Here is a 20,715-nt window from a genome sequence, read left to right as displayed (position 1 = left end):
GAAAATAATCCCTGTGCTCCAAAATTCTGCCTCCTTTCTTCATTATTTATGCAGGTAGATGATGGCTTGTTGCTTTGAAAGCCTGTGGGGGGACCTCATTCCTGCGTGTTCCAGAACAGACCTAAGTTGATGTTTTGTTGTGTGTGGAAACTTTGAGACATGTTTTCAGAAGGAAAAATAGCTTTCAAAAACTCCCATCTTTGGAAACCATTCAACCAGCAGCTGTTAAGTTGGTCTAATGTTTATACTGACCTGAGTACTTTTACTCCATGCATTATGTTAGCTGTTCCAAGAAGCCTTGAACCATCAAGATAGGGTTAGTCTTTACAAGTCACATTTTCTGTGAAGTGGCTATTGCGGACAATCAGCCGTCAGATAAATGCTTCTAAAGGAAGAATTACTGTTTCAATGAATGTGCCTTCACACACCGCCGAAGCCAAAGCTCCTGCTAATTTAAGAAGAGAACTCTCTAGTAGTCTCTAAAGAAGGCAAAAAATAAAGAGTCTTTCAGGTTTATTTTAAATACATCTTTTTTTTGCATTTACTTAAAGGCATCATTTTCATGAGGAAGCAGTAAAAAAAACTATGGGGAGTGAGTGCTGTTTCATTGTACCTTTTATGGCCTATTAATTTGTTACCATCTATCACCTTTGTTGATGAAATTTTAATTTTGCCCTTGCTTGAGCATATTGTAAGAATTGTATAAACTGCAGCTCCCCATGCTGATAAAAAGGTCCTTTCAGCGAGAACAATTGGGAGCTCATTTTATTTCTAGAACACATTTAAAATAACTTATGAATGAGAGTTGTCAGACATGAAATGCTGTATTAATTAAATCTTTTTCCAGTCTTTTTGCTTCTCCAGCTAAACCAACCCTTTAGAAAAATACTCGGCCACCTTAATTATAGAGGAGAAGACAAAAAGTATCCTTCACATTCCTCTGTCTGAATAAGAATAAGAACTCAATTCATCTGTATAATAACCCCATTAGCTGCTTAACTCAACAGAGCACATGGGAAAATTTTCAAACCCCACAATGTAAAAAGTGTTGATTGGTGGATCATTTTCAAGGTTTTGTTCTTCTAAGGTGCAAAATGGTCATTTTGTGTAAATCTGATATGTCATAACTAGTAGCTTTAAAGCATTTATGCCTAATGACAAGTAAGTTTTGTGTCCACTTCAACTAATGCATCTTTGTCTTTTAATATCTAGCAGCAGTACCATTCCAAAATAGATGATTTGATTGACAACACTGTAAAAGAAATCATTTCACTCCTAGTTTCAAAGGTAAGGTATTCTTTATATAATTTTCAACTGTGAATTTTTAGAAATGTGTGTCTTAGGTTTCGAAATACCTGACTGAGAAATAATAACTTTAAGGTAGATGTGAAAAAGTTCGTATTTTAAGAAAAATTAGGATCAAATTATGAACACTCTTTGTCAGTAACTTTTGGGTTTTTGTTTATGATTAATTTGGCTTTCTAAAGTTTCTAAAAATAACTCTCTTGTCCAGTAACCCCTTACTCTTTCACACTCACGTTCTCTTACTGTTTGTCTCTAGGGATGAGTTGAGTGGCCATCAGTTCTTGGAATTAGCTTGTTGGTTGTGGTGGCAGCACTGGGACTCTAGAACCAGTCTCACAGGTGGACAAAGGCTGACAGGGTGATGTCTGAGGTTCTCCACTCTCAGAGGCCTCCCACAACTTCCTTCAGATATCTTTGACAAAAGCTATGCCCTTGAGTTGTATAAGTAGTGATGAAGCATCAGTGAGTGTTCCATTTAAAATTCCACTAAGGGCTTCCCTCGGAGAAGGCAATGGCACCCCACTCCAGTACTCTTGCCTGGAAAATCCCATGGACAGAGTAGCCTGGTAGGCTGTAGTCCATGTGGTCGCTGAGGGTCAGACACGACTGAGCGACTTCCCTTTCACTTTTCACTTTCCTGCATTGGAGAAGGAAATGGCAGCCCACTCCAGTGTTCTTGCCTGGAGAATCCCAAGGACGGGGGAGCCTGGTGGGCTGCCATCTCTGGGGTCGCACAGAGTCGGACACGACTGAAGTGACTCAGCAGTAGCAGTAAGGGCTTCCCTGGTGGTCAGATGGTAAAAATCTGCCTGCAGTGCAGGAGACCTGGGTTCAAACCCTGGGTCAGGAAGATCCTGGGGAGAAGTGAATGGCAACCCACTCCAGTTTTCTTACCTGGAGAATCCTCATGGACAGAGGAGCCTGGTGGGCTACAATCTATAGGGTCACGAAGAGTCGGACACGACTGAGCGACTAGCACTAGCACCAAGGTGGAACAGACTGCCATAGGTGACATTTGAGGTCAGGGTCTGATAGCAAAAGAGATGGACAGCCTGAGAGCCTGGGAAGCTGAAAGAGTGAGCAAAGAGGATGGATGGGTCCCTGAGGGGCACTTTCATAAGAACAGATACTTGATTGAAGAACCCCAGATCAGACTTCATAAAACAATTAGAAGTATATACAGAATGCGAAAGAATAAAAAAATACAAAGGAAAAGCCACCTTCAATTCAGTAAACAGACATAGGACATGTTGTTTATTTTTTCAAGGTCTCTATTGAATTTGCTACAAGGTTGCTTCTGTTCTGTTTTTGTTTTTTAGCCACAAAGTATGTGGGTTCTTAGTTCCCCAACCAGGGATCAAATTCACACTTCCTGCGTTGGAAGGCAAACTCTTTACCACTGGACCACCAGGGAAGTCCCCAAGTACATGTTGCTTAGAAAAGAAAAGATAGAGATGCCCAGTAAGCATGCAAAATGTTAAGCCTCATTAATTTAAGCAATACCAAAAAACTACAATTTACATAATATATTCTTCTAGAAATTAGCACAGATGTTTTTAAGCTATCATTCGATTTTAGAAAGGTCAAATGGGACACTCAAATTTTCTGTATATGGAGGTATAAATGGCTACAAACTTTCTAGAAGATAGTTTAGAACTCTATCAAGTACACTGATGCCCATTCACCTAAAATCCTTTTTTGTATTTTTTTCTTACTACCCAGAGAGAGGCACAAAATTTATATACATTAATAGTTGTCACATTATTTCTAATTAAAAACTGGCATCAACTTTAACATGAGATCAGTGGTAAATTTTAGGACATCTATATTAAGAAAGTTTGCTTTCAAAGACTATAATATTAAAGTTTCATAATATAGTGTTAAATGGGAAAAAAGCTGAATATTTAGAAGTGGAAACTATGATCTGAATTGTTATCACATACAGAAAAGACAGATAAACCTGAAAATGTCAACAGAGCTTTTATCTGGGTGGTGGGATTATAGTTAATTGGAGGGTATGGAGGATTTCTTAGAATTTATTTTGTGTGTTTTCCAAATTCTCTGGTAGCAGGTCTTCAGGTGTAAAAAAGTCACAAAGAAAAATTATTTTGGAGTAACATCACCTTCCATTTGTTCTTGCTCTGGTGGCTTCCACCCCAGAAATACCTGCACTGGCAACACTCACTCACCAACAAGGGCAAAGGAGAAGAGTTAACAGGAAAACCTTCTGGCAGGTTGGGGAGGTGGTGAACCGCAGGAGAATGAAGCTCCTAGAGGAAGAACCAGGAGGTTCCTGCCCTCCCAGGAGTCTAGCCAGCCGCTTTTAGCAGCAGTGTGCTACCAGCCCGCCACAGGGACATAGTTAGCAGAGCACCTTCATTGTCTGTGAGCCATCCGGGGAAATTCTATCCAGATGGAGCCTCACTGTCAGCACAGTTCTTCTGTGGAAGTTGTCTTTCGTGAGAACGATACATAAAGGGAGCTACTGAAAGTGCAAGGGCTTCCCTGGTGGCTCAGAAAATAAAGAATCTGCCAGATCCCCCGGGGAAGGAAATGTCTACCCACTCCAGTATTCTTGACTGGAGAATTCCATAGACAAAGGAGCCCGGCAGGCTATAGTCCACAGGGTTGCAAAGAATCAGACATGACTGAGTGACTAACGTTTTCACCTTACTTTTTTTTCATGCAGTTCATAGGGCTTACCAGGTGGCGCAGTGGTAAAGAATCTACCTGCCAGTGCAGGAGACATGGGTTCAATCCCCTGGAGGAGGAAATGGCAACCCACTCCAGTATTCTTGCCTGGAGAGTCTCATGGACAGAGGAGCTTGGCAGGCTGCAGCCCACGGCGTCACAGTCAGGCCTGACTGAGCACGCACTCACACACATGCAATTCACAAAGGTTTAAATAGGTAACAGGGCAAAAAGACTGTAATCAGTTTTGGTTTGGGGAGGAGGGGGTGCAGAAAAGTCAGGCAGAGCTGCACATCATCTCTGCATTTGTTTCTGGCAAAGGAAGAAACCTAAATTTTTCTATATCAAATGCGTTTGGATAATCACAAAACTAGTGTATTTGACTCAGGAAATGGTGTTCCAGAGATCAGCACTATCCTCTAGAACTGTCTGTGATGATACAAATGTTTATCCTGCACCATCCAGTATGGTAACATGTGGGTGTGGAGCACTTGAGACACGGCTAGTGCAACTGAGGAATTGAAATTTTCATTTTAATTCATTTTAAATAGCCTATTGAAACTAGCTATTAATATTATATTTAGAAATCAGGTCTAGATTGTAGTTATTCTCTATGGATCCTTTCTCCTATAGTCAAATAGCACTTTTAAATAATCTTTAGTTTAAAAGTTAAAAAATAAATTCATTTGGTAGTTTGGGCAACCATCTTATTTAAAAATGCTATTTGCTCAAAGGTGACAATAAGTAGTAAATTTTGTTTCATTAAGCAAAGATAAATTATTATAATTCTGTTATACAATTCCTAAATGCTAGCATGCCAAAAAATTGCCTGAGAGCTTTTTAAAATGCAGATGCCCAAGTCCTGCTTTCCAGAAGTTTTGGAAGAAGGACAGGATTGTGCATGCTTAACCACTCATCATGGTGATTTTGATGTAGGGGTTTCTGAGTCAGAAACACTGCTCTGATGACCCTGCACCTAGATGGCTATATAAACTACCTTAAGACTAAAGTATATTTAAAAATAAGACAGCTTCTAAGATAGTGTATTCCCATTTGTTTTCACCAAAGAAGAAATGATTTTTTAAGAGAGATATTTCTGATGTACCTACTGAGAAAGAGTGACTATATATGTATTATTTAATTCAACCTGCACACATAGCACCTAGGAAATAGGTGGGCTTACCCTATTTCACAGATAAGAATCTATTCTTCAAACCAGCAGAGTAAACTAACCAGAGTCACACACCTAATAAGTGCAAGTGTCAAGATTCAAAGCTGAGTTTCAGATTCCCAATCCAATGTACTTGCTGATTCCAGATCTCCAGGAAATCAGTAAAAAACAAAAGACTGTGAAAATTAAAATATGTAACTTCTACACTGATGATCTTTATGAACAGCAAATTCTAAGAGATCTGTCCTAGACTTTTTATACCATATTATTTCAATATTATATTAATTCAATATAAAGTAGATTAATAAAATAGTGAATTCCTTGTATCCCAAATGCTTCTTTCCATACTTTAAGTTGTCTGTGCATATGGATAAATATGTTTATTACATATGGATGAATAAGGAGTAACACATCCTTCTTTTTATCTCCTCTCTTCAGTTCTACTTCTGCATCCTCTTCTTATCCACATGTCTTCACAAATAGTTCGAGATGGTCCATGACTGTTAATCACATGTAACACGCAGCAGCATATGTCCCACCTACACACCCATTTTTCATGCCTGGAAAAGATCTCAGCTTTCCATCCTTGGGTTCTCTCCACCTAGCTGCTTAATGGTGGTATTCTTGACTTTCCGTCTATGCTGTTCTTTTGAACTCATTCCGTACATTTCTGTGACTTTCCCACTTCCGGTTTAACTATGTGCTGATGGCTCCCTCAGCATATAGGGAAACTCCTCTCCCTGAGAGGTAGTATGGAATCTTGCTGCAAAGCCCAGCTACAGGCCTGAGGAGTTTAATGTGTTTATCCTAAGAGCAATGAGAAGTCGTTGAAGGGTTGGAGTGGTAAAGAGCAGCAGTAGGGAATTAATCACATTTATTTGCATTATAAGATGATTCATTTGATTGTGCACAGCAAACTGATTGAGAGGGAGTAGGAAGGAGATTGTAACATTGGTCTCTGTTGGACTAATCCAAAGACATTTAAGATATACAGTGGGTAGGGTGGTAAAGACTGAATGTGTCCTCCCACAATTCATATATTAAAACCTAGTCCTCAGTGTGGTGGTATTTTAACGTGGTATACTTGGGAGGTAATAAGGTCATGAGGTTAAAGCCCTCATAAATGGGATTAGTTTCCTTATATAAAACACCCCACAAAGCTCCCTAGTCCTTTCTGCCAGGTGAAAACACAGCCAGAAGATATCATCTTTGAACCATGAAGTGGGTCCTCATCAGACATTAAATCTGCCAGCACCTTGATTGCTGCCTTCTCAGCCTCCAGTTCAGTTGCTCAGTCATGTCCAACTCTTTGCAACCCCATGGACTGCAGCAGTCAGGCTTTCCTGGCCTTCACCATCTCCTGGAGCTTGCTCAAACTCATGTCCATTGAGTTGGTAATGCTATCCAGCCATCTCATCCTCTGTGATCCCCTTTTTCTGCCTTCAGTCTTTCCCAGCATCAGGGTCTTTTCCAGTGAGTCAGTTCTTTGCATCAGGTGGCCAAAGGAATGGAGTTTAAGGATCAGCATCAGTCTTTCCAATGAATATTCAGGACTGATTTCCTTTAGGCTTACTGGTCGGATCTCCTTGAAGTCCAAAGGACTCTCAAGAGTCTTTTGCAACACCACAGTTCAAAAGCATCAATTCTTCACTGTTTAGCTTTCTTTACAGTCCAACTCACATCCATATGTGACTACTGGAAAAACCATAGCTTTGACTAAGAGACTTTCCTGGAGCTAGAGCTCTACCTCACACCCAAACATGCTGTTGTAACTTGTAACTCCTAGCAAGGCTAGGCACTTCCGTGACTGCCAAGCTTGGGGTCTAAGTAAAAGTACATAGTAATGGCATGAATCACAAGTCCATTGAAAGTCTATGATCCAACAGATTGTGTTAGTAGTTCTTATCCCCCATGCAATTACAGAATGATCAGAGCCCAGGAAGAGGTGACCAAGAAAGGAGAGATCAGTCCACACACTTTGCCCACCTCTGGTCACTCCTCTAGCAGGGACCTTGAGGATCTCTTGGCATTGGCAGGTCGGTATAAAGCCCTGACAAGGCTCCCCTTTTAGGGGCTGCCTTCAGTCATTACGAGGCACCACAAAACCACAGAGCAGTACCTAACAGAAGCAGAGATAGTAAGAAGAGGTGGAAAGAATAAACAGAGAACTTCACAAAGCAAATCTTCACAACCCAGATAATCACAATGGTGTGATCACCCACCTAGTCCGAGACATCCTGAACTGTGAAGTCAAGTGGGCCTTAGGAAACATCACTGCAAACAAAGCTAGTGGAGGTGATGGAATTCCAGTTGAGCTATTTAAATACTAAAAGATGATGCTGTGAAAATGCTGCACTCCATATGCCAGCAAATTTGGAAAACTCAGCAGTGGCCACAGGACTGGAAAAGTTCAGTCTTCATTCCAATCCCAAAGAAAGTCAATGCCAAAGAATGGTCAAACTACCACATGATTGCACTCATCTCATATTCTAGCAAAGTGATGCTCAAAATTCTCCAAGCCAGGCTTCAACAGTACATGAACCATGAACATCCAGATGTTCAAGCTGGTTTTAAAAAAGGCAGAAGAACCAGAGATCAAATTGCCAACCTCTATTGGATCATTGAGAAAGCAAAGAGAGTTGCAGAAAAACATCTACTTCTGCTTCACTGACTATGCCAAGGACTTTGACTGTGTGGATCACAACAAACTGAGGGAAATTCTTAAAAGAGATGGGAATACCAGACCACCTGACCTGCCTCCTGAGAAATCTGTATGCAGGTCAGGAAGCAACAGTTAGAACTAGACATGGAACAGACTGGTTCCAAATCGGGAAAGGAGTACATCAAGGCTGTATATTGTCACCCTGCTTATTTAACTTATATGCAGGGTACATCATGAGAAACACTGAGCTGGAAGAAGCACAAGCTAAAATCAAGATTGCTGGGAGAAATATCAATAACATCAGATATGCAGATGGCACTACACTTATGGAAGAAAGTGAAAAAGAATTAAAGAGCCTCTTGATGAAAGTGAAAGAGGAGAGTGAAAAGGTTGGCTTGAAACTCAACATTCAGAAAACTAAGAACATGACATCTGGTCCCATCACTATATGGCAAATAGGTGGGGAAACAGTGACTAACTTTATTTTAGGGGACTCCAAAATCACTGCAGATGGTGACTGCAGCCATGACATTAAAAGATTCTTGCTCCTTGGAAAAAATCTATGATCAATCTAGACAGCATATTAAAAAGCAGAAACATTACTTGGCCAACAAAAGTCCACCTAGTCAAAGCTATGGTTTTTTCCAGGAGTCATGTATGGATGTGAGAGTTGGCCTATAAAGAAAGCTGAGCACTGAAGAACTGATGCTTTTGAACTGTGGTGTTGGAGAAGACTCTTGAGAGTCCCTTGGACTGCAAGAAAATCCAACCAGTCCATCCTGAAGGAAATCAGCCCTGAATATTCATTGGAAGGACTGATGTTGAAGCTGAAACTCCAATATTTTAGCCATGTGATGCAAAGAATTCACTCATTTGAAAAGACCCTGATGCTGGGAAAGATTGAAAGTGGGAGGAGAAGGGGACAACAGAAGATGGGATGGTAGGATGGCATCACCAAATCAATGGACATGAGTTTGAGTAAACTCTGGGAGTTGGTGATGGACAGGGAGGCCTAGTGTGCTGTGGTCCATCGGGTTGCAAAGAGTCGGGCACGACTGAGTGACCGAACTGAACTGAAGAACTTGACTATACAGATCTTTGTCAGCAAAATAATGTCTCTGCTTTTCAATATGCTATCTAGGTTGGTCATCCCACTCCAGTACTCTTGCCTAGAAAATCCCATGGACGGAGGAGCCTGGTAGGCTACAGTCCATGGGGTCACGAAGAGTCGGACATGACTGAGCGACTTCACTTTCCCTTTTACTTGCATGCTTTGGAGAAGGAAATGGCAACCCACTCCAGTATTCTTGCCTGGAGAATCCCAGGGACAGAGGAGCCTGGTGGGCTGCCGTCCATGGGATCACACAGAGTCGGACACGACTGAAACGACTTAGCAGCAGCAGCAGCAGGTTGGTCATAGCTTTTCTTCCAAGGAACAAGCATCTTTTAATTTCATGGCTGCAGTTACTATCTGCAGTGATTTTAGAGCCCAACAAGATAAAGTCTGCCACTGTTTCCATTGTTTCCCCATCTATTTGCTATGGATTGATGGGACCGAATGCCATGATCTTAGTTTTCTGAATGTTGAGTTTTAAGCCAACTTTTTTACCCTCCTCTTTCACTTTTGTCAAGATGCTCCTTAGTTCTTCTTCACTTTCTGCCATAAGAGTGATGTCATCTGCATATCTAAGGTTATTGATATTTCTCCCAGCAATCTTGATTCCAGCTTGTGCTTTATACAGCCCAGCATTTCGTATTATGTACTTTGCGTGTAAGTTAAATAAGCAGGGTGACAGTGTACAGCCTTGACATACTTCTTTCCCAATTTTGAACCAGTCCATCATTCCATGTACAGTTCTAACTGTTGCTTCTTGACCTGCATACAGACTTCTCTGGAGGCAGGTAAGGTGGTCTGGTATTCCCATCTCTCTTAAGAATTTTCCATAGTTTCTTGTCATCTACACAGTGAAAGACTTTAGCATAGTCAATGAAGCAGAAGTAGGTACTTTTTCTATGATCCAGAAGATGTTAGAAATTTGATCTCTGGTTCCTGTGCCTTTTCTAAATCCAGCTGGAGCATCTGAACAATCTCAGTTCATGTACTGTTGAAGCCTCACTTGGAGAGTTTTGAGCATTACTCTGCTAGTGTGTGAGATGAGTGAAATTGTGTGGTAGTTCAAACAATCTTTGGCATTGCCTTTCTTGGGGATTGGAATGAAGAGTGATCTTTTCCAGTCCTGTGGCCACTGCTGAGTTTTCCAAATTTGCTGGCATATTGAGTGCAGCACTTTCACAGCATCATGTTTTAGGATTTGAAATAACTCAACTGGTATTCCATCATTTCCACTAGCTTTGTTGGTAGTGATGCTTCCTAAGGCCCACTTGACTTCACACTCCAGGATCTCTGGCTCTAGGTGAATGATCACTCGTTGTGGTTATCTGGGTCATGAAGATCTTTTTTGTTTAATTCTGTGTATTCTTGCCACCTCTTAATATCTTCTGCTTCTGTTAGTTCCATACCATTTCTGTCTTATTGTGCCTATGTTTGCATGAAATGTTCACTTGGTATCTCTAATTTTTTGAAGAGATCTCTAGTCTTTCCCATTCTGTTGTTTTCCTCTATTTCTTTGCATTGACCACTGAGGAAGCCTTTCTTATCTCTCCTTGCTATTCTTTGGAACCCTGCATTCAGATGGATATATCTTTCCTTTTCTCCTTTATCTTTAGCTTCTCTTCCTTTCTCAGCTATTTGTAAGGCCTCCTCAGACAACCATTTTTCTGTTTTGCATTTCTTTTTCTTGGGGATGGCCTTGATCACTGCCCACTGTACAATGTCATGAACCCCTGTCCATAGTTCTTCAGGCACTCTGTCTAACAGATCTAATCCCTTGATGCTGTTTGTCACTTCCAGTGCATGACTGTAAGGGATTTAATTTAGGTTATACCTAATGGTCTAGTTGTTTTCCCTACTTTCTTCAATTTAAGTCTGAATTTGACAATAAGGAATTATGATCTGAGCCACAGTCAGCTCTCAGTCTTGTTTTTGCTGGCATCTAGAGTTTCTCTGTCTTCATCTGCAAAGAACATAATCAATCTGATTTAGGTATTGACCTTCTGGTGATGTGCATATGTAGAGTCATCTCTTGTTTTTGTTTGTTTTTTTTTTTTTGGAACAGAGTGTTTGCTATGACCAGTGTGCTCTCTTGACAAAACTCTAATAGGCTTCTCCATGCTTCATTTTGTACTCCAAGGCCAAACTTACCTGTTGCTCCAGATAGCTCTTGTCTGCCTACTTTCACATTCCAGTCCCCTATGATGAAAAGGACAGTTGTGTTTTTTCTTTTTGGTGTTAGTTCTAGAAGGTCTTATAGCCTCCAGACAATGAGAAATTATTGTTGTTTGTAAGCCATCCCGTCTACGGCATTCCGTTACAGCAGTCTGAGCAGACTATGACAAGGGGTTAGTATTGGGGAGAGAAAGAAAAACATTGAGGATTCATCCAGGTTTATAGCCTGAAACAGGAGATGAATGTTGATGTCTTTCAGTGATGCAGGATGCCCTGGGAGAGGAACAGATTTAGAGGAAAAGACAGTGATATCAGTATCAGCCATTTGGGAGCTGAGCTGCCTCTGAAATACTGGAAGGAGGAGATACCAAGGGAACATTCAGGTATTTAGGTGTTTGGGGCTGAAATTCAGAGGAAGGATATGGGATTGAAATACTGATGTAATCATAGGATGTCAGCTATTGGAAATGATTCTATCAGTAACTGCTATTCTCAAGCATATGTGTTATAACTGTGATCTGCAGGGACCCCTGTGGAAAATGTAGAGAGATGAAAACCACCTTAAAACAAAAGCAAAAGCTTCTAGGGACTTCCCTGTCAGTCCAGTGTTTAAGACTGCGTGCTTCCAATGCAGGGGACTTGGGTTCAGTTCCTGGTTGAGAAACTAAGATCCCAAATGCTATGTGATGTGACCAAAGAAAAAGTTTCTAGCCAGAAGAGGACTTAGATAATTTTTACCAAGAGAAAAAATGCAGGCAGGAACATTAAATCTTGCCAAGGGAAGCATACAAGAAATGCCGCATTTACTGCTACCTCATATTGTTGTTGTTCAGTCACTAAGTCATGTGTCCAACTCGTTAGCGCCCTGTGGACTGCAGCACGCCAGGCTTCCCTGTCCTTCACCATCTCCTGGAGTTTGCTCAAACTCGTGTCCATTGAGTCCATCTCATCCTTTGTCGTCCCCTTCTCCTCCTGCCCTCAGTCTTTCTCAGCATCAGAGTCCTTTGCAGTGAGTCAGTTCTTCACATCAGGTGGCCAAAGTAATGAAGCTTCAGCTTCAGCAACTGTTGCTGAACGTGAATGATCAGTGTTGATTTCCTTTAAGATTGGTTAAGTCCAAGGGACTCTCAAGAGCCTTCTCCAACACCACAGTTCGAAAGCATCAATTCTTCAGCACTCAGCCTTCTTTATAGTCCAACTCTTACATCCATACGTGACTACTGGAAAAACTAGCTTTGAGTAGACAGACCTTTGCTGGCAAAGTGATGTCTCTGCTTTTTAATACACTATCTAGGTTTGTCATAGCTTATATTAGAATTACCTGAAACTGGGAGTTCAGGAGCACGAGACTTCATTTCCTGCTTCATGCTACCAACTGGGTCTCCTTGCATGACGGTTTCCTCATCAAAAAAGCAAGATCATTGGATGAGAAAAATATCTACAGCCTTTCTCAGTCTAAAGCAAAGATCCTTATATATGTTTGTGTTTGGAGGCCTCAGGGGCCTGCATCTTTTCTGCCCAGGCTCTCAAGTTCCATGGCACACTATGTGCTAGACTTAGAAGACAGCCCTGAGATCACTTAGCAGGGGCTTTTCAAGCATTTTTATAATGTCTGTGACATATTTACATATACTTTATGATATGTGTGAGATATATCAATATTTAATGTCTTCAAATATGTCTTAGATGGTGGTTGCTCAGTCACTAAGTCGTGTCCAACTCTTTGTGACCCCATGGACTGCAACCTGCCAGGCTCCTCTGTCCGTGGGATTTCCCAGGCAAGAACGCTGGAGTGGGGTGCCATTTCCTTCTCCAGGGGATCTTCTCGACCCAGGAATCAAACCCTGGTCTCTCGCATTGGCAGGCGGATTCTTTACCACTAGTGCCACCTGGGAAGCCCACAAATACATATACATACACATACGCATGAAGACCTATTCTTCTTGATAACCTAGAGTATTTCCGCCTGTATTTCCTTTAAGAGGGACAGAAGACAGATCTGAACTGTCTGGATGATATAATTAAAATATCTTCTCCCCCAACCCTAACTCAACCTGATTAAGTCAACTATTTTTTTTATTTGTTTACTTATGTATTTTTGGCTGCGGTGTGTCTTCATAGCTTTACATACACATAAGAAAATGACTCTTGCTGCTGCTGCTGCTGCTGCTAAGTGACTTCAGTCATGTCTGACTCTGTGCGACCCCAGAGATGGCAGCCCACCAGGCTCCCCCGTCCCTGGGATTCTCCAGGCAAGAACACTGGAGTGGGTTGCCATTTCCTTCTCCAGTGCATGAAAGTGAAAAGTGAAAGTGAAGTCGCTCAGTAGTGTCCAACTCCTAGCGACCCCATGGACTGCAGCCTACCAGGCTCCTCCATCCATGGGATTTGCCTGGCAAGAGTACTGGAGTGGGTTGCCATTGCCTTCTCCTAATGACTGTTCAGTTAAGTCGCTCAGTCATGTCTGACTCTTTGCGACTCCATGAATCGCAGCATGCCAGCCCTCCCTGTCCATCACCAACTCCTGGAGTTCACTCAGACTCATTGTCCATCGAGTCAGTGATGCCATCCAGACATCTCATCCTCTGTTGTCCCCTTCTCCTCCTGCCCCCAATCCCTCCCAGAATCAGAGTCTTTTCCAATGAGTCAACTCTTCTCATGAGGTGGCCAAAGTAGTGGAGTTTCAGCTTTAGCATCATTCCTTCCAAAGAAATCCCAGGGCTGATCTCCTTCAGAATGGACTGGTTGGATCTCCTTGAAGTCCAAGGGATTCTCAAGAGTCTTCTCCAACACCACAGTTCAAAACCATCAATTCTTTGGTGCTCTGACTTCGTCACAGTCCAACTCTCACATCCATACATGACCACAGGAAAAACCATATCCTTGACTAGATGGACCTTAGTCGGCAAAGTGATATCTCTGCTTTTGAATATGCTGTCTAGGTTGGTCATAACTTTTCTTCCAAGGAGTAAGCGTCTTTTAATATCATGGCTGCAGTCACCATCTACAGTGATTTTAGAGCACAAAAAAATAAAGTGTGACACTGTTTCCCCATCTATTTCCCATGAAGTGATGGGACCAGATGCCATGATCTTCGTTTTCTGACTGTTGAGCTTTAAGCCAACTTTTTCACTCTCCTCTTTCACTTTCATCAAGAGGTTTTTTAGCTCCTCTTCACTTTCTGCCGTAAGGGTGGTATCATCTGCATATCTGAGGTTATTGCTATTTCTCCCAGCAATCTTGATTCCAGCTTGTGTTTCTTCCAGTCCAGCGTTTCTCATGATGTATCTGCATATATGTTAAGTAAGCAGGGTGACAATATACAGCCTTGATGTACTCCTTTTCCTAGTTGGAACCAGTCTGTAGTTCCATGTCCAGTTCTAACTGTTGCTTCCTGACCTGCATACAGATTTCTCAAGAGGCAGGTCAGGTGGTCTGGTATTCACATCTCTTTCAGAATTCTCCACAGTTTATTGTGATCCACACAGTCAAAGGCTTTGGCATAGTCAATAAAGCAGAAATAGATGTTTTTCTGGAACTCTCTTGTTTTTTCCATGATCCAGCAGATGTTGGCAATTTGATCTCTTGTTCCTCTGCCTTTTCTAAAACCAGCTTGAACATCTGGAAGTTCACGGTTCATGTATTGCTGAAGCCTGGCTTGGAGAATTTTGAGCATTACTTTACTAGCATGTGAGATGAGTACAATTGTGAGGTAATTAAAGCATTCTTTGGCATTGCCTTTCTTTGGGATTGGAATGAAAACGGACATTTTCCAGTCCTGTGGCCACTGCTGAGTTTTCCAAATTTGCTGGCATATTGAGTGCAGCACTTTCACAGCATCATCTTTCAGGATTTGAAACAGCTCAATTGGAATTCCATCACCTCCACTAGCTTTGTTCGTAGTGATACTTTCTAAGCCCACTTGACTTCACATTCCAGGATGTCTGGCTCTAGATTAATGGTTGCACCATCATGATTATCTGGGTCATGAAGATCCTTTTTGTACAGTTCTTCTGTGTACTGGAGAAGGAAAAGGCAATCCACTCCAATATTCTTGCCTGGAGAATGCCATGGACGGAGGAGCCTGGTAGGCTTCAGTCCATGGGGTCGCAAAGAGTCGGACATGACGGAGCGACTTCACTTTCTATGTATTTTTGCCACCTCTTCTTAATATCTTCTGCTTCTGTTAGGTCCATACCATTTAAACCCTGTTAAAACCCAGCAGGAAATTTAAACCCATATGCCGTGTGGCACACTGCAAGTTTCGTTGTACCAGTCACTTCAGTGTGCCTTCATCTTTAATTTCCCTGAGGGTGTACGTGATGAGGCAGAGTTGGTAATCACCCAGACAGAGTTTAGGTGCTCAGTATTATTCCAACAAACCCAGTAAATGACATCCACAATAAAGAGCAGGGAAACAAAGAGATTACAGGGTTTCATTCCCACCCGACGTTCTCAGGAGAACCGAGCTCAAGGCAATCTGTGAGTATTTATGTACTCCCTGAGCTGTACAGAGAAAGTTCACAGGAAGCAGTTAAAAACACAGCAACTAAATCCAGCATTTAACTGGGTTTTTTTGGATTCTTGCAGCTCTACACAGTTAAAAGCCAGGTGGAAACTATATCACTGTTAGTCAACGTTGATGTTAATAGATGTGGGGTTTTACAGTAGCTCTTCCACCACATGTGCCTTGACAAAGAACACCTTCCTGTTGGAACCATATGGCTCACCTGGTTGGTCCCAGGGGGCCAGTCACGGCTCACTGCCATGTAAGCACTTAGAGTCCCTGCTGTATGGGGCCTCCCCCGGGACCATTTGGAGTAGGAAGGATCCCAGGGAGAGACTCTGTCCTGTTGTTAAAATGGAGGCCAAGAATTCTGTGACATGCGTGCAGCAGGACCACCCATCCACACGATGGACTTAGTGGGGTATAACCTGGTGCTGCTTCATACTCTAAAGAAAGGACAAGCTAGACAGGCTGCCATCTGCCACAGTGGGGAAACTTCTGCCTGCGGGTCATCTGCTAATGGACTTCCCCCAGTGTTGTCTTAGCCACTCCATTTCAGCTATCCTGCTCAGGTCCCAGGCTACCATGTGAATGAAGCTTACCCACTATCCTGCGATGGAAGTCAGTTTCAGTTACACTGTTTGTCCTTCATCACTTCCTGCCTTGCCTCGTGACCAACTGTATACATCTCTTTCTCTCCTGCTAGTTTGTATGTTCCTAGAGGGAAGGTTCTAAGATTCATCCTTTTTGTATATCCCATATTAGGTGCTCAATAATAATAACCAAATAGTGTTTATTGAACACTTATTATATACCAAGCACATTACTGTCATATCATTTAATTATTACAAGTTTGTAATGTGATGATAAAAAAAACAGAGCTTTGGAGCCAGACCACCTCTGTATCCAAAGCCTCCCTCCTCTACCGTCAGCCCCAAGACCTTGAAACAGATAGTATTCCGACCTGGGTCTTCTGATTTATGGTGTCAACTCTGTCCTGCCTCCACAGATATCATTTCATCGAATAAGACCAATTCTCTCATAACCAAATTTATTATTTCTCCTTACCACTGAACAACCCCAAGGTTACCCCCACTAACTTGTAACTTAATATGTGTAGGTTTTTAGACATATACTCCCTAGTGATTTAGCTAATCATACCAATAATATTCATTCTTTACATCTCTTAGTGTGTTGCCATTTTCACAGCCGCTTCATCTGAATCATCTCTGTTGATCTTCACTCCATCCTTGTTGTGGGCAGAGCAGTGTCAGCCTCCTCGTTTTTTGATGAGTACACTGAGGCTAGAGAAGCTGAATGTCCAGCCTCTTAACTCACAGCCAGAGAGTAGGCAGAGCTACAACTCAACCTCAGACCTTCTAAATCCATCCAAGGTCCACCGCTACCTTGCCTAGCCCCTCAACATCACTCACCTGTGTAAGCAGATACTTGCTTGCAGGCACCAGGAACCAGGTGCTGTGCTAAAGCCTTCAGTGGTTCAGGTTGTCTGGTAACCATAGCAATGGTCGCTCTCCTCGTGGCAAATGAGATCATCCAGTTCACACTAGCGCTCAGGATTTGAGTTACTAGAGATGAGACATTTTCCACAGAGGGCCATTAACTTTGGAATTCCCTTCCCCTCATCTGACATAGCCCTGGAGTATTGGCCTTCTGGGTCTTTGCCAACCACAGCAAGTTGAGTTAGCCAGCTGTGATTGGCAAAAAATCTGAACAAGCAGGAGGAAAGTGCTCAATTGACTTTTAGTTGTGAGCAATTTGTAATTTTGTGTTATTTGCTGTTTGTGTCCCCTAGGATAACTAACCAACCATACATAATTCTCGTTCTTTAAAAACAAAATTTTAGTCAGCAGTTTGCATGAATTTGTTTCTGTGTTCTTACATCATGTCGCAAATGATGTGATGGAGAAACCTATAGGGAAGTTTTTGTTTCTTTTGCATAAACTATTTTGCAGTAATTGACCAGCCATAGAGAAAAGATTATCTCCTGTGCACTCTCAGCGAGTCCCCTGGTCACCAGAGACCAATAAGCTGTGTCCCTGGAACTATTATCACTTTGTTGAAGAAGCTGCTATGTGAACAAAAACCAACCTTCATTAATTTCCCTTTTCATATTTAAAAAACCTTGTCAGTATTTTCCCTTTGGGAAATATAATTTTTCAATAGTGCATATTATTTTGGTTCTGAAAAGGAAAGATGTAGGGTCAGTCAGTTCAGTGGCTCAGTAGTGTCTGACTCTTTGCGACCCCATGAATCACAGCATGCCAGGCCTCCCTGTCCATCACCAACTCCTGGAGTTCACCCAAACTCATGTCCATCGAGTCAGTGATCCCGATCCAGCCATCTCATCCTCTGTCGTCCCCTTCTCCTCCTGCCCCCAATCCCTCCCAGCATCAGAGTCTTTTCCATTGAGTCAACTCATGAGGTGGCCAGAGTATTGGAATTTCAGCTTTAGCATCAGTCCTTCCAATAAACACCCAGGACTGATCTCCTTTAGAATGGACTGCTTGGATCTCCTTGCAGTCCAAGGGACTCTCAAGAATCTTCTCTAACACCACAGTTCAAAAGCATCAATTCTTAGGCACTCAGCTTTCTTCATAGTCCAACTTTCACATCCATACATGACCGCTGGAAAAACCATAGCCTTGACTAGACAGACCTTTGTTGGCAAAGTATTGTTTCTGCTTTTGAATATGCTATCTAGGTTGGTCATAACTTTTCTTCCAAGAAGTGTCTTTTAATTTCATGGCTGCAGTCACCATCTATAGTGATTTTGGAGCCCCCAAAAATAAAATCTGACACTGTTTCCACTGTTTCCCCATTACCCATGAAGTGATGGGACCAGATGCCATGATCTTCGTTTTCTGACTGTTGAGCTTTAAGCCAGCTTTTTCACTCTCCTCTTTCACTTTCATCAAGAGGATTTTTAGTTCCTCTTCACTTTCTGCCATAAAGGTGGTGTCATCTGCATATCTGAGGTTATTGCTATTTCTCCCAGCAATCTTGATTCCAGCTTGTATTTCTTCCAGTCCAGCATTTCTCATGATGTACTCTGCATATAAGTTAAATAAGCAGGGTGACAATATACAGCCTTGATGTACTCCTTTTCCTAGTTGGAACCAGTCTGTAGTTCCATGTCCAGTTCTAACTGTTGCTTTCTGACCTGCATATAGGTTTCTCAAGAGGCAGGTCAGGTGGTTTGATATTCCCATCTCTTTCAGAATTTTCCACAGTTTATTGTGATCCACACAGTCAAAGGCTTTGGCATAGTCAATAAAGCAGAAATAGATGTTTTTCTGGAACTCTCTTGCTTTTTCGATGATCCAGCGGATGTTGGCAATTTGATCTCTGGTTCCTCTGCCTTTTCTAAAACCAGCTTGAACATTTGGAAGTTCACAGTTCACATATTGCTGAAGCCTGGCTTGTAGGAGATCCTTATTAACATCTCTTCTTTATCTTCATGCCATATCTTAATGTTCCCACTCAATGAAATAAAATGCTTCACATTTTTAATTACATTACAGTATATATGTGTGTATATATATATATATATCTTAATTTTCATTTCGTAGAAACTGAAAGTTTTAGAAAGGTAAAATTCTTAAGACCATTTAAATTCCATATCGCTGCCCCAACACAAACACACTGTTTGACTGATGGGAGAACCGGTGCACTGGTTGTCTGGACTCCACGTTGCAATCAGCAACAGAATCAGGATTTATTTTCTCAGTCTGGTGCTCTTTCCATTGTACCCTGACATGTTTGTCTCTGTTTGAGCTCCTGACTCCTTTGTAAGCTTCTGAAAGCTGGGGTGATCCTTACGTGTCCCAGTTGGAGCTGCTTGGTGAATACTCGCAAGCTAATGTATCAGACTTTATTTTAGTGTTACAAGAGTCTCAGATGTTACACCTCCTTTTCATTATCTGTTCTCTTTTTCATTTAACCTCTTCTGTGGTTAGAAAAAGTTGGCGAATGGTCAAGTGATATATGATAGAATGGGCTTTGAACGCTTGACCATTGTTGTTTCTAAACATCTTATTTTTTTCTGTTATTGACATTATATTAGTTGCAGGTGTACAACATAATGATTTGATACCTGTTTGAATTTCAAAATGGTCACCACAATAAGCCTACTTAACATCATCCATCCCCATTCATAGTTATAATATTTTTCCTTGTGATGAGAACTCATCTATACTGGAGTTGAAAGTTATTCTAAGGAATAGTCTCAGGGATTTAAAGTTATTTACTAAGTGGTTTAAATTATCTCACACATAGTAACCAGACTCCTATTATACATTGTTCTTTTATCTTTAAAAATGTACATATTATTTCCTAAAAAATGAAAGGACCTTAGAGTTCATCTTCAAAATAAGATAATAAACATCACAAGTCAACCTCTTAGGTGTCAGTTTGTACGTTTTGGGTTTTTGTGCCATGGGAGAAGTTGGTTCAAGAATTGTTTGCCCTGTTATGTGTTTGTATGTACAGTCCTATCCTAAATACTCAACCATAAACTGGATTCTAGTTTGTTTCAGTGCTGGAAGGGGTGTTGTCTAAGCTCTCAAGATATGATGAAGGCACTTTCTTTTCATCCATCCTGTCATTCACTGTGAGTATTTTGAATGAGTTCTCCTCTGCTGTCTTTTGACTGCTATCATAGTGCTGATAAGTTAAGAAAATAATTCTCATAATTATCTCTTTTCCACTTAAGGTGAAAGCAGCTGCAAAATATGTTGATGTTCCAGTAAGTATTTTTTATTTGCTTTTAAAAACTATATATAATTCCTCTAAAAAAGTATTTATGGTTCACCATGGGTTTATTTCAAATCTTTAAACCATGTGATTCCCTCAGGGAGCAGTTTATTTTCCTTAAGCGAGGACTAGCCCTCATAGCAAAGCCTGGCAAGGTTATTTCAGTGTACTTTTTGTGTTGTAACTTGGGTACGCTTATGGAGGTCAGTTCATCTTGAGAACATACCAGCTCATTGGTAGCTCCAGGATCAGGGAGAGAATGCCTCACATTATTTATAGAAAAAAAGTTCACTCTCCTTCCCTTTTCATGAAGGCTCTAA

At 41.5% G+C, this 20,715-nt stretch overlaps 1 protein-coding gene across 6 annotated transcripts in view; it reads left to right on the top strand.

Annotated features, from left to right (window-relative positions):
- The window catches only part of CADPS2 (calcium dependent secretion activator 2), a 567,905-nt gene that overhangs the window by 506,399 nt on the left and 40,791 nt on the right, over nt 1-20,715 (top strand). For 4 of the 6 annotated variants that reach the window (XM_069588282.1, XM_069588279.1, XM_069588284.1 and 1 more), the window contains 3 exons: nt 1,213-1,287; nt 20,169-20,252; nt 20,355-20,387. In XM_069588282.1, the coding sequence (XP_069444383.1) occupies nt 1,213-1,287; nt 20,169-20,252; nt 20,355-20,387 (192 nt within the window). The remainder of the gene's footprint in view (nt 1-1,212; nt 1,288-20,168; nt 20,253-20,354; nt 20,388-20,715) is intronic. The other 2 variants (XM_069588281.1, XM_069588283.1) reach the window with 2 other exon arrangements.

The sequence above is a fragment of the Ovis canadensis genome, chromosome 4 (assembly GCF_042477335.2).
Source record: "Ovis canadensis isolate MfBH-ARS-UI-01 breed Bighorn chromosome 4, ARS-UI_OviCan_v2, whole genome shotgun sequence".
Lineage (NCBI taxonomy): Eukaryota > Metazoa > Chordata > Mammalia > Artiodactyla > Bovidae > Ovis > Ovis canadensis.
The sequence above is the reverse complement of the archived record's forward strand: the minus strand, read 5'-3'. Positions and strand labels throughout refer to the sequence as shown.